This window comes from Delphinapterus leucas, chromosome 1 (genome assembly GCF_059928025.1).
Source record: "Delphinapterus leucas isolate spDelLeu-1000000601 "Yukka" chromosome 1, BTC_Dleu_Yukka2, whole genome shotgun sequence".
Taxonomy (NCBI): Eukaryota; Metazoa; Chordata; class Mammalia; order Artiodactyla; family Monodontidae; genus Delphinapterus; species Delphinapterus leucas.
Window position 1 is genome coordinate 67,667,511 of NC_143129.1, and position 18,671 is coordinate 67,686,181.

At 42.5% G+C, this 18,671-nt stretch overlaps 1 protein-coding gene across 1 annotated transcript in view; it reads left to right on the forward strand.

Annotated features, from left to right (window-relative positions):
• Positions 1-16,084, forward strand: part of ADCY10 (adenylate cyclase 10) — a 96,760-nt gene extending 80,676 nt beyond the window's left edge. Inside the window, exons 26-32 of the mRNA XM_022560065.2 lie at positions 165-369; positions 448-544; positions 799-914; positions 1,729-1,846; positions 3,750-3,945; positions 14,856-15,044; positions 15,602-16,084. Coding sequence (XP_022415773.2) covers positions 165-369; positions 448-544; positions 799-914; positions 1,729-1,846; positions 3,750-3,945; positions 14,856-15,044; positions 15,602-15,763 — 1,083 coding nt within the window. The 3' untranslated portion in view covers positions 15,764-16,084. The remainder of the gene's footprint in view (positions 1-164; positions 370-447; positions 545-798; positions 915-1,728; positions 1,847-3,749; positions 3,946-14,855; positions 15,045-15,601) is intronic.
• Positions 16,085-18,671: the final 2,587 nt, after the last annotated feature.

Consider the following 18,671-nt stretch of genomic DNA (forward strand, 5'->3'; position numbering starts at 1 on the left):
TCTGTATCTAAGCCTATGGTTTTGCCAAATGTCCAGCCCCATTCCCAAGCTTAATCAATCCATGTTTACTGGTAGATGATTGGTGATATCCTGGGCTTTCTGCTTCGGATTCCATCCCAGTCTTGCCCCGTCTCTCCTCTTCTCCTCCACTGCTGCCATTTCAGATCATTAAGGCCTACCTGGACTATTCACTGTACCACCACCTAGCCGGCTACCAGGGCGTGTGGTTCAAATATGAGGTCATGACCATGGAGCACATCTTCAACCTCCCCCTGAAACGCGAGGGCATTGAAATCATGACCTACGTGGCCGATACACTTGGCTATATCAAGCTCCTAATGGGTCACTTGGACTTGGCCATTGACTTAGGTAAGCCCTGGTTGGTCAAGAAAGAACTTGCAGATACAGGTAATGCCCAGAAATATACTGGAATTGTTTTCTTCCCAGGCTCTCGAGCCCACAAGATGTGGTCATTGCTTCATAATCCCAACAGGCACTATCTGGTCCTCTGCTGGCTTTGTAAATCCCTCTTCTTGAAAAACAGGTATTTATCTCAAGGCATTTTCCAAACCGGGACCAGAGGCACAGGCCAACTTGGCCTGACTCTGGCCACCCTGATAGAGAGTCCAGGAAAGAACAGTTTGAACAGAGAGCCACCTTGAGATTTAGGAGTGGGTTTGAAGTCTGTTGAAGAATCATAGTTGGTCCTGAATGGCTGGGCAGGACTGAGACTAGGACTGAACTTCCTTCTCTCTGCACACACTATTTTTTAATCCTACCACCTTTTCTTATCCATAGATACAAGCAACTGATCCAGGTGCTGGGGTGGCTGTGGGATCTTTCTGTAGCAGAAGAGCATATCTTCAGCAAGGCATTTTTCTACTTTGTCTGCCTGGACATCATGCTTTATTCTGGTGAGCATGGCCTTGGAATTTATAAGAAACCGGGGGAATAACACTTGCGTTGGTGTGGTGTGGCAGGTGAAAGGGCTAGGGCTTTGAGACCACTGGGTTTCTGGCTAGAAGGTGCGAGGATTGCAAGGGACCAACAAGCAAGAGAATTTAGAATTTAAGCTGCCAGTTAAAGTGTCAGATCATTTGTCACACAAGTGATAGTGACTGACCTTCTACTAGGGCATTTAATTTTTAGCAGGATAGACTTAGAGACTTCCTGCTTGAAAATGAAGGGTAGGGCTGCTAATGGTGAGGTGAGGGTTCCAGGCACTGGCAGCTGTTGGTGATTTGGAAAACAAGTTCTTTCCTGATAGCCTTCATGTTACACCAGGTAGGCAGGCCTCAGTGTACATATTAAACCAGAGGGGCCAAACTGGGCATTCTTTTTCCCAGCCATGTTTTCAACGAGGGATGTGGATATTGCTGCCAGCAAGGGAAGTGTGAATGCGAAGACTGAGAAGTCCCAGGCTGCACTGAGGCTGATTCCTTGGGCTCAAGCAGGGAGGGTTGGTTTAAATCCCACTCCTGCCTAGTTGATATTATGGACTTGTATCTTATACACATAAACTTCCACAAAAGCAGGGGCTCAGCAAACACAGGGCAGTGCAGTCACTTGGTTGTTGTAATCCGTGGGACCCTTTGGATTCATAAAGTAATCAGAGACCGAGGCCTGTCCTCACAGTGGGAAATTCTCCTGGGAGCTATTAGGCCAGAAAGACGACACCCCTCCACCCCCAATCTACCAGCCAAGCTCTCCTGTTTCTCTCTTTTTTAGGCTTTGTTTATAGGTCATTTGAAGAATGTTTGGAATTCATACACCAAAACGAAGACAACAGAATACTGAAGTTCCAAAGTGGAATCCTCCTGGGACTTTACTCATGTATAGCTATCTGGTAACAATGTGTTGCATACCACTAAATTCCCAAATTTGAAAATGTTGAATCCTGGAAGAGTTCTATGAGATTTGAAAAAAGGAAAGAAAAGAAAGAGAAAGTACTTTTAATTTATACCCAAGACAGATTGAAAGCGACAGAGCAGATTTATACTGAAAAACACCTTGGGGATCACCTAGTTCATCCCACTCAACTGAGGCCAGTAAAGCGATGCCACTTCAATTGTACTCAATGCAACAAGCATTTATTGCGTACATAGCGTGCAGTATTAATACAGAGATGAATAAGAAAAGCGTACTTGCTTCTGAGAAGTGTTGGGGGTTTGAGGGAGACTAATAAATAGCACTACTTACCCCCTCCCCACCCCCAAGGTGGAATCATAATCATTGTTAATAGAGCCGATGTTGGAGGATATGGCTTGTATCTGCAGGCAAGCGAGCTTCCTAATATTGAACCCCAGGATTAGACTTACCCATCAGCAGCAGGCAGTTCTAGAAAACTCCACCCCCTCCCCACCCCATTGAGGCAGGAAGTACCATGCTCCCCGTGGGTCTCACTGGCTCTCAAGATGAAAGAGAGCTACACCTGCCTAATTTCTGTCCCAAAGTCACCAGCCTACGAAGTCACCCCTTGTCATTGGAGGAGTGAGTGAGGCAGGGAAAGAAATGTGGAGCTTTGCGCCAGTGGAGCTCCCTCACATGGAAGGAAACCAGGAGGGTGGAAGAAGCAGGCTTCCTGTATCCCCATTAACCCACTGAGCCTGAGGCTTAATCTCTTTAACCCATTACATTTTTTAAACTCAATAAGCCTGTAGCTATGGCTTTAGCTTCAAGGAAGTAGATGGACAGTAAGGCTCCAGAACATTAAATAAATTACTTCCACAGCCATCCCCAAGACCGAAGGTCATTCCCTACTCCACTTCCCATCTCAAATTATATATGCAGTCATGTTGTTCAGTATCTAAAGATTTTGTGATGAGATTTAAATGATAATACGAAGACATTCCTATGTAAAGTGCCACAAACTAGAGCAGTTTCAAATCTGAATAGAAATCTCTTCTTATTATAAAACTCATTGGGAGAAATTAAAATCCAAAAACTCAATTACCCTGGCCAGCTAAAGTCTAAAGAAGTGAAAGTTCAAAGTCAAATTAATTTGCCCTTGTGAGTTAAAGTTCAAGGAATCTAAAGTCCAAAAATCACCCTAATTTCTTATTCTACTCTACCTCACCTGAAGCGTTCTTGCAACAGCTGTAGCTTAGGCCAATACTGCTCCAACTTTATGGGCATGGGAATCATCTGGAGAGTTTGTTAACTCGGATTTCTGGCCCCATCCCCAGAGCCTGTCTGATTCGGTAGGTCTGGGTTGGACCAGAGAGCTTGCATTTCTAAGGAGCACTCAGATGGTACTGATGATGCCTGTCTGTGGCCCACACCTTGAATAGTGTCAGCCCAGGCTATCTCTCTTTGAAATCAGAGCAATTTCTTCAAGCCCCAGAATTTATAGCTCCAAGTGCCTGATCTGTTTCATTTTTTTCCTGGCCACACCGAACAGCCTGGGGGATCTTAGTTCCCTGGCTAGGGATTGAACCCCGGGCCCCTGGTAGTAAAAGTGAGGAGTCCTAACCACTGGACTTCCAGGTAATTCCCTCACTTTAAAGAGTCCAAAGAATTAAATGGTAGCTAATATTGCCGAAGTATTCCCCCCAATTATATTCATTTGAAATCATCAAACAATTCTATTCTGTCCTTGCTCCATATCACATAATTTTCCCTGAATAGGCCAGTGGCAGGCTTCCAGAGACCAACGTACTAGGAGCTACACCTCTAGAGAGACCCATTTCAGGAAACCAGCCCATTCCAAGGGTGATGGGGATTTTTCTTATTCTTCTGTGGTGATACAGGTATGCCAGACTTCAGGAGTGGGACAACTTTCACACATTTTCCAACAGAGCCAAAAGTCTAGTGTCAAGAAGAACCCCAGCAGCTCTTTACTACATAGGCCTCAGCAGGTACATGGAAGGGCAAGTTCTCTACCTTCAAAAGCAAATTGAAGAACAATCAGAGAATGCTCAGGACAGTGGAGTTGACCTACTCAAGGTAAGGCCTCTTCTCTGGTTTCCCTGGTAAGTCATGCCTTAAATGGATTTTTCTCTACCTCCTGTGATAATTATTTTCTCTGATTACAGAAGTTACACGTGTTTTATAGTTTAAGTTTTTGAAGGCCACTCCCTCCCCATAATTAGAATATAAATTGCCCACAACCTTACTACTCAGAGATAATCACTTTATACGTATTAAGATATCACTTTCCAATTTTTCTTCCATGTGTGTGCATGCATTTCCATTTTTTAAACTAGCTACTAAATAAGATATATTTATGAATAATTCCCTGCCGTTAAATTGTTTTCTGCACCACTAGTTAAAAGGAAGCCTAGTATTTTATCTTATAGATATACTATTAGATGATATTGCCAAACTATTCTTAGATAGAATTTTTCTGTAGTACTTTATTGCTGTTGCTGTGATAAACATCTTGGTAGATAAATCATTGCACACAGCAATTTAAAACATTCAGCTGATACGTAGTAAGGACCTGGTACTATGTGTTGGGGTACAAGAGTGAGCAAATTAAACCTGGTGCCTGCCTCCCAGAGTCTACAGCCCAGCATGGGCAAGCCTCCCTAAGAGAATGAAGGGCTGAACCTCCAGGGTCGTCTTAACAAGTGTTTGCCTTGTTCTCTTAGAAACTGAATGCAGGTGAATTCCTTTTCTACTGCTAGGTCTCCAAGTACACAACCTTAACAGCTTAAATGACAGCACTTCTTTTCTCACCTCCGGGCTTAGCAGTCAAAAGTCTGGACGAGCTTGGCTGGGTTCTCTGCTGAGGGTCTTACAAGGCTAAAATCAAGGTCTTGGCCGAGGTATTTTCTCATCTGGGGAAGAACCTGCTTGCAGGTTCCTTCAGGTTGTTGGCAGAATCTAGATGCTGACAATTTTAAGGCACATCCCTATTTCAGAGATGTTAAAATGTTTCAAAACAAGGCATCTTGAGACCAGTGAAGAATAGTAGCTCATTTAATCTTCGGAGGCGTTGTTATGGGCTGGGTCTTCTTCACTGCTGCTGGATAGAAAAGTTTTGAATTTGCCCAGGTGGGAGCCCACTCCCTACCACTCTCATAGCACACTCAACCTCAGCATCTCTTCCTGCAATTTGTTCACACCAGCTGACTAAATCGCCGCCTCCAAAAACACACAAGTTCACTGTCATCACTGCTGGGAGGTATGTACTCTTTGACATAGAACATGTATTTATATTTCTGATTCATAAAACATTCTTCTGGCTCTCACACAGTATATGGAAATTGGTGATATAAAACATTATGTTTTATGTAATTATTATGTATTACATATGACTTATGTAATTATTATGTGTATTATGTAATTTATTTCACGTAATTTGATGGAGCAAATGTCTTTCCTTAAGAAAATTACTTGTGGGGGATTTAAAACATGCTTAACTTCATGTTGTTTTAAAAAAATAGATTTTTACCATCTTAAATATGATTTAATTTATTCCAACATTCTCTTTTTCCTTTCAAATACCAGGCACATTACGTATGACATATGGGTTGACTGTCATTATCACTTTTAAATACTCAGTGCTAATAAAGGGGTACCACAATTTTGGCCAACCTGATATATGGAAATCCAGGTAGATAAATTAGCAGCTGGTTAAAAGAAAGCACGTCTTTATTTAATGAGTAGTAAAGTATAAAAGTCACCTATCCCAAAGACAGTACAGGTTAAAAACACAATAGGTGCTATTGGGATTACAACAAAGATGTGTAAAATGTTGTCTTTGTACTCCAGGAGTTTGTGCTTTGAGTTCCAGAAGGGGATGGGGCTGGGAAGTCCAGGAATGAGAGGGAGTGGTAGAGGTGGGGGGTAGAAAGAACACAAGAACACAAGAGAACACAAAATCAAACTTAGTACCTCCCACAGTACACAGAGCAATGCCTTTTACACATGTTACTGAACCAAACTTGTGCTCGTTCTCCCACATGCAGCAAAGCTAATCTACTGACACCAGGTGTGGTGAAGGAAAGTGCAGCATTTACTGTAAGGTGCCAGACAAGGAGTCTGGGGCAGCTAATGTTGAAAAAACCCAAACTCCCCAAGAGGTTTCAGGGAAGCATTTTTAAAGGCAAGGTGAGGGAGAAGATTCACAGGGTATGTGATCAGCTTGTACACATTTCTCTGACTGATTGATGTTGAGGTAACAGGGCAGTGTCACAGGGGTTAACGTCATCAATCCTCAGGCTCCAGTAGGTCTGGGGGCTGTATCTCATGGTCATTAAGTAGTTAGCTTCTAACATCTATAAAACAACTCAGGAAATGTGCAACCCGTAGTGTTATCTAGTTACTTCATGGAGGAACTAAAGATTCTGTGACTGCCATATGGCTGATGTACTGTTTAAATTGTTACTAGTGCTCCTGGCCCAACTGCCATTTTTGTCACTACATGGTCGTATCCTTTCAGTCATTCATTCTTGAGCCAGGCTTCTATGACTCAGGGGGCGCCTGGGAGACTACAGCTCTTCTACAAACAGGAGGAAGGCAGAGGACGTGGTGGGAGCGGTCTGTCCCGAGAAGGGCCCACAGGGTCCTGCTTGGTTACACACGGCAGATGTTTAACTTCGTGAATAAATAATTGATAGAATAAACATGTAACAGGTTAGTCAGGAAAACTCAGTGTTTCAATGCATTTCTATGAAATTGAAGTAAACGCAATAAAAGAAAAAGACATTGTATTGTTGACCATCAAGTTAGCAAAGACATGAGAGAAGACACATTCATACTCTGAAGGACTCTCATAAACTTTCTAGAGAGCATTCTGGCAAAATGCATGAATATCTTTAAAATATGCACATCATTTAATTGTCCTCCTAGGAACTAACCTAAGGAAATAATCAGATGGCAAACAAAAATTTATCTATAAAGATGTTGATCTCAGGTTTATAGTATTTAAAAAACTAGGGGAAAATAAAAAGCATATGCCTTTCAAAAATATTGGTTAAGTCAGAAATGGTGTATTTAAACATTGGGATTTATTTTTCTTTTCTTTTAAAGATATTTTATTTACTTTTGGCTGCGTTGGGTCTTAGTTGCAGCATGCGGGATCTTTTCGTCGCGGTGCATGGGCTCTTCGTTGCGGCACACGGGCTTCTCTCTAGTTGTGGCATGAGGGTTTTTCTCTCTCTAGTTGTGGCGCTCAGGCTCCAGAACACGTGGACTCTGTAGTTTGTGGCACGCAGGCTCTCTAGTTGAGGCATGTGAGCTCAGTAGTTGTGGCGCATGGGCTTATTTGCCCCACAGCATGTGGGATCTTAGTTCCCTGACCAGGGATCAAACCCGCATCTCCTGCATTGTAAGGTGGATTATTTCCCACTGGACCACCAGGGAAGTCCCTGGGATACTTTCACATTAAAAAAAAAATCTGAATTTCTTACTCTTGTTTTAAAAATTGGAGTATCTGATGACTCTAGGCCCCAATCCTAAAGGGCAGCTACTGGCTGGAATTGATGAGGGGTGACATTTAGGGCATACCCTCTTCAGTATGACATAATCCCCTCTGCTTCTTATCTTGCTACATTCAGCCTCTTATTTATGTTTCTTGCCCAGCTCTGTCAGCATTTGAATTTGTGAGATCTGATGTAAAAGAATCATGTCGTTTAAAAGAGCCCTTAAAGATAGAACATCTGCATGTCACTTCAGCTTCATCTCCAGATTTTCTTTAACTCCCTTTACCCAAATCTACTCTTCAAACTTTCAGAACTATTTTGAATTCTTGCAACAACCATCCACCCTTGTCTAGTGCCTTTATATATATAAATCTGCTTTCTTTCAACATTGTTTGTCTGGCCATGTCTTCTTCCTTCAGATCGCACATCCCTTCCACATCTTCCAGGAGAAATTAAGAAGTTCCTGCTTTGTGTTCTCCCTGAGGATCCTCATTCCCATGTTGCCTGCACTGCATTTTAACTGCTTATTTGAATACTCCCTTAGCTGGTGCTCAAGGGATGGTGTCTTGCTCAGGATAAATCGCCCAGCAAAGAAAAATCCAAGATACCAGCCAGATTTTTACCACAGTTGTCTACGCCGTGTGGCTGGCAGGGTCCTGGTGTTTGAGCAAGTGTCAGGCCTGAGCCTCTGAGGTGGGAGAGCCGAATTCAGGACTTTGGACCACCAGAGACCTCCTGGCCCCACGTAATATCAATCGGCGAGAGCTCTCCCAGTGATCTCCGTCTCAACACTAAGACCCAGCTCCACTCAATGACCATCAAGCTCCAGTGCTGGACACCCCATGCCAAAAAACTAGGAAGACGGGAACACAACCCCACCCATTAGCAAAGAGGCTGCCTAAAATCATACTGAGTTCACAGACACCCCAAAATACACCACCAGACATGGTCCTGCCCACCAGAAAGACAAGATCCAGCTTCATCCACCAGAACACAGCACCAGTCCCCTCCACCAGGAAGCCTACACAACCCACTGAACCAAATTTACCCATTGGGGGCAGACACGAAAAACAACAGGAACTACGAACCTGCAGCCTGTGAAAAGGAGATCCCAAACACAGGAAATTAAGCAAAATGAGAAGACAGAGAAATACACAGCAGATGAAGGAGCAAGGTAAAAACGCAACAGACCAAACAAATGAAGAGAAAATAGGCAGCCTACCTGAAAAAGAATTCAGAGTAATGATAATAAAGATGATCCAAAACCTTGGAAATAGAATGGAGAAAATACAAGAAATGTTTAACAAGGACCTAGAAGAACTAAAGAGCAAACAAACGATGATGAACAACACAATAAATGAAATTTAAAATTCTCCAGAAGGAATCAATAGCAGAATAACTGAGGCAGAAGAATGGATAAGTGACGTGGAAGATAAAATAGCGGAAATAACAAACACAAGCAGAGTAAAGAGAAAAGAATGAAAAGAATTGAGGACAGTCTCAGAGACCCCTGGTACAACATTAAACACACCAACATTTGAATTATAGGGGTCCCAGAAGAAGAAGAGAAAAAGAAAGGGACTGAGAAAATCTTTGAAGAGATTATAGTTGAAAACTTCCCCATCGCATTTTAACTGCTTATTTGAATACTCCCTTAGCCAGTGCTCAAGGGACGGTGTCTTGGTCAGAATAAATCACCTAATACGGGAAAGGAAGCAGTCAATCAAGTCCAGGAGGCACAGAGAGTCCCAAACAGGATAAATCCAAGGAGAAACAAGCCAAGACACATATTAATCAAACCATCAAAATTTAAATACAAAGAAAAAATATTAAAAGCAGGAAGGGAAAAGCAACAAATAACATACAAGGGAATCCCCATAAGTTTAACAGCTGATCTTTCAGCAGAAACTCTGTAAGCCAGAAGGGAGTGGCAGGGCATATTTAAAGTGTGAAAGGGAAAACCCTACAACCAAGATTACTCTACCCAGCAAGGATCTCATTCAGATTCAATGGAGAAATTAAAACCTTTACAGACAAGCAAAAGCTAAGAGAATTCAGCACCACCAAACCAGCTTTACAGCAAATGCTAAAGGAACTTCTCTAGGCAGGAAACACAAAAGAAGGAAAAGATCTACAGTAACAAAACAATTAAGAAAATGGTAATAGGAACATACATATGGATAATTACCTTAAATGTAAATGGATTAAATGCTCCAACTAAAAGACATACACTGGCTGAATGGACACAAAAACAAGACCCGTATATATGCTGTCTACATCAGACCGACTTCAGACCTAGGGACACATACAGACTGAAAGTGAGGGGATGGAAAAAGATATTCCATGCTAATGGAAATCAAAAGAAAGCTGGGGTAGCAATTCTCATATCAGACAAAATAGACTTTAAAATAAAGACTATTACAAGAGACAAAGAAGGACACTACATAATGATCAAGGGATCATAATTCTCAGTGGTGAAAAATTGAAACCATTTCCACTAAGATAAGGAACAAGACAAGGTTGCCCACTCTCACCACTATTATTCAACATAGTTTTGGACGTTTTGGCCACAGCAATTAGAGAAGAAAAAGAAATAAAAGGAATCCAAATCGGAAAAGAAGAAGTAAAACTGTCACTGTTTGCACATGACATGATACTATACATAGAGGATCCTAAAGATGCTACCAGAAAACTACTAGAGCTAATCAATGAATTCGGTAAAGTAGCAGGATACAAAATTAATGCACAGAAATCTCTTTCATTCCTATACACTAATGACAAAATATCTGAAAGAGAAATTAATGAAACACTCCCATTTACCATTGCAACAAAAAGAATAAAATACCTAGGAATAAACCTACCTAAGGAGACAAAATACCTGTATGCAGAAACCTATAAGACACTGATGAAAGAAATTAAAGGCGATACAGATGGAAAGATATACCATGTTCTTGGACTGGAAGAATCAACATTGTGAAAATGACTATACTACCCAAAGCACTCTACAGATTCAATGCAACTCCTATCAAACTACCAATGGCATTTTTCACAGAACTAGAACAAAAAATTTCACAATTTGTATGGAAACACCAAAGACCCCAAATTGCCAAAGTAATCTTGAGAAAGAAAAACAGAGCTGGAGGAATCAGGCTCCCTGACTTCAGACTATATTGCAAAGCTACAGTAGTCAAGACAGTATGGTACTGGCACAGAAACAGAAATACAGATCAGGATAGAAAGCACAGAGATAAACCCACGCACATATGGTCACCTTATCTTTGACAAAGGAGGCAAGATTATACAATGGAGAAACGACAGCCTCTCCAATAAGCGGTGCTGGGAAAACTGGACAGCTACATTTAAAGAATGAAATTAGAACACTTCCTAATACCATACACAAAAATAAATTCAAAATGGATTAAAGACCTAAATGTAAGACCAGACACTATCAAACTCTTAGAGGAAAACACAGGCAGAACACTCTATGACATAAATCACAGCAAGATCCTTTTTGACCCACCTCCTAGAGAAATGGAAATAAAAACAAAAGTAAACAAATGGGGCCTAATGAAACTTCAAAGCTTTTGCACAGCAAAGGAAACCATAAACAAGACAAAAAGACAACCCTCAGAACAGGAGAAAATATTTGCAAACAAAGCAACTGACAAAGGATTAATCTCCAAAATATACAAGCAGCTCATGCAGCTCAATATCAAAAAAACAACCCAATCCAAAAATGGGCAGAAGACTTAAATAGACATTTCTTCCAAGAAGGTATACAGATTATCAACAAACACATGAAAGGATGCTCAACATCACTAATCATTAGAGAAACGCAAATCAAAACTACAGTGAGGTATCACCTCACACTGGTCAGAATGGCCATCATCAAAAAATCTACAAACAATAAATGCTGGAGAGGGTATGGAGAAAAGGGAACCCTGTTGCACTGTTGGTGGGAATGTAAATTGATACAGCCACTATGGAGACCAGTATGGAGGTTTCTTAAAAAACTAAAAATAGAACTAACGACCAGCAATCCCACTACTGGGCATATACCCTGAGAAAACCATAATTCAAAAAGAGACATGTACAACAATGTTCATTGCAGCACTATTTACAATAGCCAGGACATGGAAGCAACCTAAGTGTCCATCGACAGATGAATGGATAAAGATGTGGCACATATATACAGTGGAATATTACTCAGCCATAAAAAGAAACGAAAGTGAGTTATTTGTAATGAGGTGGATCGGCCTAGAGTCTGTCATACAGAGTGAAGTAAGTCAGAAAGAGAAAAACAAATACCATACGCTAACACATATATATGGAATCTAAAAAAAAAAAATGATTCTGATGAACCTAAGGGCAGGACTGGAATAAAGACACAGATGTAGAGAATGGACTTGAGGACATGGGGAGGGGGAAGGGTCCGCTGGGATGAAGTGAGAGAGTGGCATGGACATATATACACTACCAAATGTAAAATAGATAGCTAGTGGAAAGCAGCCACATAGCACAGGGAGATCAGCTCGGTGCTTTGTGACCACCTAGAGGGCTGGGATACGGAGGGTGGGAGGGAGACCCAAGAGGGAGGGTATATGGGGATATATGTGTACATATAGCTGATTCACTTTGTTATACAGCAGCAACTAACACAACAATGTAAAGCAATTATACCTCAATAAAGATGTTAAAAAAAGAAAAAAAAAGAATCATGTCATTGGAAAATATTCATAACGTGGTACTAAATGAGAAAAAAATGTTACTGTATTGGTGATTAATTTTGAAACTTATGCACCTCAGATTGGGACTAGAACCCATGTGCCGGGGCTCGAACCCGGCCAAAACCCATAGCCTTACAACTGAGATCACACACCTGGTTTCAGGGATTACTGAAGCTCAGGTTTTTGATGTCTAATCGCAGAAAGAATTCAGTGAGAGACAAAGTAATAGGTAAGAAGTGGATTTATTTAGAGAGAAACACACTCCACAGACAGAGTGTGGACCATTTCAGAAGGTGAGAAAGGCCTTGGAAGAAACACACTCCACAGACAGAGTGTGGGCCATTTCAGAAGGTGAGAAAGGCACCAGGGTATGGGGGTTGTCAGTTTTTATAGGGCTGGCTAATTTCATAGGCTAATGAGTGGGAGGAGTATTCCAGCTATTTCAGGGAAGGGGTGGGGATTTCCAGGAATTGGGCCACTGCCCACTTTTTGATCCTTATGGATCCTTGGAACTGTTATGGTACATGTGGGTGTGTCATTTAGCTTGCTGAATTACAGTGAGTGTATACTGAGTCTCAAGGTCTAGTGAAAGTCGACTTGTCCACCACCTTGGACCCATTTGGTTTTAATCCGTTTATGTCCTGTCCTCGGGCTATGTTATTCTTTCAAAGATTGTTCCCTGCCCCCTTCCCTCCTGTTTCAGTATGATCCCAGTTGTGGTGGGTATGAGTGTGTGTGTGTGTGTGTGTGTGTGTGTGTGTGTGTGTGTGTAAGTGATAGGCAGTGTCGACTGAAGAAAAAAACAACGTAAAAGTTGCAAGTTAAATTTTCTTCAGGGATCTTACTGAGGACTATAGCTGTAGCCTGGAGGATGGCCTCTCAGATAGCTTTTGAGTAACTGCTCTGAAGAAGTAAGGAAGGAGACAGCATATATAGGAGTTTTTTCCTGGGAAGAACATCAGAAGATTACTGCTAGTCACAAAGAACACATATCTCAAGTTAATGACTTTAGCACTTTTCTATGTACGGAAGATGCAAGGATCTGGGTTCACTGAAATTATTCCTTAGATATGCATCTTAACTATCTATGGCCAGTATCCAAAACACAAAATGCTTCCTGTTTTTCTCAGGCCCCACCATCGGTGGGTGGCTGCAGTGGCTAATGGCTTGATTCTTGTAGAACTGCGATGGTGGGCAACATTCCCTGTCCACAGCAAAGAAATAACAAAACGGGAGAGTATGTATCCAAATGTGGAAATATTTCTTTTTAGGTGTTACGGTTACGAGTGATTTTTTTTCTATCCTCATTTTTTCCCTAAATTCTGAGTTGTTTTTTCGTTTTTCCCTTTTTTCCCCCCTCTCCAATGTCTACATTTTTTTTTCAATTGAGGTATAATTCTCTAAATTTTGAAAATTAACTTGTATTGCTTTGGTAATCAAAAGAAAATATTGTGGTTTTGTTGTTGTTGTTACCGAACTGAACTTGGGTCTGCTTGCCCACCACACAGCAAAGCCAATTTACTGACACCAGGTAGTGGTGATGGAAAGTACAGCATTTATTGTCAGGCCCAGCAAGGAGAATGGGTGGCTCATGTTCAAAAGACCCAAACTCCCCAAAGATTTTCAGGGAAGGGTTTTTATTTTTTATTTTTTTAATATTTATTTATTTATTTGGTTGCATCAGGTCTTAGTTGCCGCACGTGGGATCTTCGTTGTGCATGCAGGTTCTAGAGTGCGCAGGCTCATTAGTTGCAGCGCGCAGGCTCTCTAGTTGTGGTGCACAGGCTCTAGAGTGCACAGGCTTAGTTGCCCTGCAGCACGTGGGATCTTAGTTCCCTGACCAGGGATCAAACCCATGTCCCTCGCACTGGAAGGCGGATTCTTAACCACTGGACCACCAGGGAAGTCCCTCAGGGAAGGGTTTTTAAAGGCAACATTTTGGGGTGAGAGCTGCAGGGTACATGACTTTATTCTGATTGGCTGGTGGTGATGTAATAGGGCGGTGTTTCAGGAATCTTAATCATTAGCTTTCTGGTTCCAACCAGTCTGGGTCTGTATCTTGTAGTCAGTGTGTGGTCACAGTCCTCTACCTGGGTGGGGGTCTTAGTTCCTGCAGAAGAACTCAAAGATAGGTATCAGTTTGTGATGTATTATCCCTTGGGGAGGAGCTAGGACTCTGTTTTATCACTGAACTATTGTTTCTTGACTGTTTTTCTGCATCCCCTCACTTCCCTAATTAGTAACTGCTTGAGTCTACCCTTTGGAACTCAGGGAAGGCCTAGAAGACCAAAGCCCTTTTCTACAAACAGGAAACAGGGGACACAGAAGGGCTTTTGTATGTGGGAGAGCCCTGCAGGGTCCTGCTTAGTTTCAGTCACCCCCTTTCTTTGATGCTCCTCAATCCTGGGGGGAACAGGGAGGCAGGACAAGAAAGAGAATAAAGTTTTAGATAGAGAGGTTAATCATAAACTCAGCAGGGGAACTGAATTTCAGGGGGACCTAGTTTCATTTTTAAAAAGTGGTGGCCAAAAAGGGTTATTGCGCCCACCCATATCACATTCTTGGTCTGGGTAGGCCACTGGGGCTACTCCACCTGACATTTATCATCTAATCTCCACTACTTTCTATGTATGTCTCTGTAATACGCTTTTTTGCTTGATTGCTTATACCCTTGAAATGACCCCAAATCATCTGAGAAGGAAAAATCTTTCCAGTCAAGGACCCGTTTCTGATTCTGAATGTTGCTTTTTTTCTGTAGAACTTGGAGAATCTGGTGGCTCAAAATACCACTGGGCCTGTCTTCTACCCGAGGCTCTACCACCTGATGGCCTATGTCTGTATACTAATGGGAGATGGCCAGAACTGCAACCTCTTCCTGAACACAGCCTTACAGCTCTGTGAAACACAAGGGAATGTGCTGGAGAAATGCTGGCTGAACATGAGCAAAGTATGTAGCATCAGCTAGCAAGCTGGGGAAGGGGATGCTCACAGGGGATGCGAAGGAGCCCCAGAAGCCCACTGCCCGGCTGGGTTTCACCCGGTGTGAAAGGCCATCAGAGGCTTACTGAAAGGGGTGACACGTCCATAGGTCAGGTATTTGCACCTCCTCTTCCCCTTTGAGTTCTCATGGGATCTTCCCCTCCTGCAAATCCCCTTTAGCAAGATCTCCACCTTCTCGTAGGTCTCACCACATTCCACTTTGTGTTCCATGTCTTGCCTCCCTTCAAGAATGTGAACTCTTAGAATGCAAAAACCACTGGGTCCCTAGCATAGTGCCTTATACTCGGTATTTGTTGAATAAGTGAATGGATGTACGCTTCTACATGTTTATTTAAAGAGTCATGTGTTAGTATCCTAGTTTGGGGGGCAAAATTCATTGTTTGCCTGTGGGTTCGCCTGGTTTTAAAACCTCAGGGACATTTGACCATTTTGGGATTACCCCACTCTTGACCACACAAGCTGAGGAGCACTGATGAATTCTGTGTTCTCTTTGTCTCCTCTTAGGAATGGTGGTACTCAAGCTCTGAGTTAACAGAAGACCAGTGGCTTCAGACACTCTTGAGTCTCCCACCATGGGAAAAAGTTGTATCAGGCAAGGTAAACATGCAGGATATTCAAAAAAACAAATTCCTGATGAGAGTTAATATCCTGGACAATCCTTTCTAACATTTCATGAAGAGAACAAAGATTTTAGTAAGACTCTTTCTCTTGTGATTATCCATTATTAACCTTTCTTTATAGGCAGCACCATCCAGGTTCCTGCATATTCCCTTCTGTTCCAGACACAGAACCAGACCTGTGGGTTTCTCCTCTGTCTGGAGGGTTAGAAAGGGTCGGTACTGTCATGCTTTCCTCTCTCCCAGCTTTAACCAAATTCCCTTTGCCTTTCATGTTGTTTTAGCTTGATCTGTTTATTTTCAGCCCATGCAAAATTGTATCAGATCAAAAAATTTTAATATCAAAATGGTACATGTTGCAACAGATACACTTCTAGTTAATCTATTAAACTGAAAATGGTTATTTTTAAATGTCCAGTTGTTTAATCTTTTGTATATAGCCCAGGATTACAAATAGCAAATTCTCCTCACGGTCTGTAAGGGCAAGATTTGATAAGACACCTCTTTGTTGTGCGTGACTGCAGCCTCCAAAGCCCCTCTAACCACATGGATCAAATATCTGTGGAAATACTTCTTTTTTTTTTTGGCTGCGCGGCTTGTGGGATCTCAGTTCCCCGGCCAGGGATTGAACCCAGGCCACCACCGTGAAAGCCCAGAATCCTAACCACTAGGCCACCAGGGAACTCCTGGAAATAAATTTTTAAATGGAAAGGTTAGCAATTTTGATGTATCTTTTACATTCTTAGAGTTGATATATTTCTATATTTAGCAAAGTCATAGCATTCAACTTAATTTCCCAGATGTTGGAGAAGCTGCCCTAGAGCCATCTGTGGTCACTGTCTCTCTTTGTTGGCAGACAGAGCATTTCTCATAGGCACTTTGTGCCTCTGATGGTTCATGTGGAACACGTGTAGATTCAGCCCCTCTCTGCGTTGCTACAGCTCCCTCCTGTTCACTCATTTCACAGACCCAGGTGGCCTCCTCAAGCAGGTGCCCCAGGATTTCTATTTTGTTGACTCTAGTCACCTTTTGATCCTGGAAAGAGGTTCTTCTGATGGACATCGACGTGTCCGACTTTAACGTACACCTCAAATTCTCCTAGTGATTTCCACAGGCAGTGCCCCATGTGGGTGCGTTCTTTCATAGGTCTGTATTTCATTGTCCTTCTGCAAAAGGCAAAGCTGTGTTTTTCCTCCTGGTAATGTAACTGAGTTCTACTAAGGAGGTTGGATAATCCCAGTTGATACCAGGAGGCTAGTCAGAGGGGGCCTGGACCCTGACATGGTGGTAAGGACAGCTGGCTAGGAGATCAGAGCATTAGGTTCCAACATGAGCTCTGCCACAAGCATATTCCTGGGGGCTCATCACCTAACCACCCTATTTCAGCGCTGGGTGTGGGTATCAAGTAAGATAATAAAGTTGTAAAAAGGAATTGAAAAATTACACTGCGACATACAAACAGAAAGTTAGTATTAGACAGATGACTGATTTTAAACAAATGCATCAAATACTGAACTTTGCATAAATATTGTCCCCTTCAAAGCTGTCATCCTGAAAGTTGCACACTTGTCCCATGTGCTACATAAAAATTCCTTGCTTTCTAATTGCCTTCATTATTTTATATAACGTTCATCTTAATCATTCACTTATTTACTCATCCAACTAACATTTTTTTTAACTGATCACCATGCATCAGGCATTAAGTACCAGAGATTAAGACACAAAGACATAAAAGACACAATCCTTGACCTTGGTAAACTCATAGGTCCTGTAGAGGAAACAGACACACAAGTCAACCTCACTTAGCCCATATTTCACTGTAATTATACTAGAGGTGTGTACACAGCAAACAGCATGGTGGAGAGAGTAGCACACACAAAACCCAGACATCTCTGAAGACTTAGCTGAACTGCCTCTGACAGGAAGTCATTTTGATTACCCTGTGCCTTCCAGGTGAGGGTGGAGGGCAAGTGTGGGTGAAGATAGGTGAGTGTGTAAGGGAGAGTGGGTGCACATGAGGAGAAAAGTGAGAGCAACGCTTGGCCTATAGCAGAGAGGTGTTTGACGTGGAGCTTATAGGAGATGTCCTCAGCCAAGCATCTGGGGGTCTGTTCTGCAGAGGCTGTGCTGTCCTGGAAGTGAAGTGCCGTCCTTCCAACCCCCCCTACACGCCCCCTCCTGGGGCAGAACCTTTCATTTACATTACCAGCACCTCCCAGATGAAGTCCTCCAGGGAGAAGCTGGGGGCTGGGCTGTGCCCACAATCCTTCATCCTCCAACTTCTTTCACTTTATTTTATTGGCCTCTGACCAAGCCAAAGCAAAGACTGGAGGAGGTCGACAGGGGGAGGGCAGCCTGTTACTAGAAGTACAATGAGGTAATTCCCTAAGGACTGATCCAAGAAAGTGAAAACAGAAGGAAGAAGTAGGAAACGGCCAAACTGCAATTTAGAGATTTTACATTCCACGTGTCTGAACCCAGAGGAGCAGGCATCAGGCTTTACAGGAATCCTGAACTTGCTTTCTGGCCTCAGCTACACCACAAACCAGTTATGTGACCTTTTCGTCAGTTTCCTCACCTCTAAACTAAACAGGTTGTGACAGGTTCCCATCCCTCCCCATCAGGTAGCCATTCCCTCCTCCTACCAACAGGCGGGGTGTGGGTCTACTTTCTCCGTGGCCAGCAGATGGCAGCACCAGCTCTTTGCTCTGGCCACGGCCCAAGGAACAGTTTCTGGTCAAGCTCCAAGCTTTTGTCTTCAGCTACACAGCCTCAGCCCTGAACAGTTAGAACCATGTCAGCTCCCACGGTAGCGCCCCTCATTATCTACAGGGAGCTTCCAGCATAAGGTTCTCAGGAACATCACTTGAGAAGGTAGATTCTGGCTAGAATTCTTTTTAGGAGAAGGCAGATAATTGATGAAGATTTCAGGAACAGAGAGTAACGGAGAAGTGAAG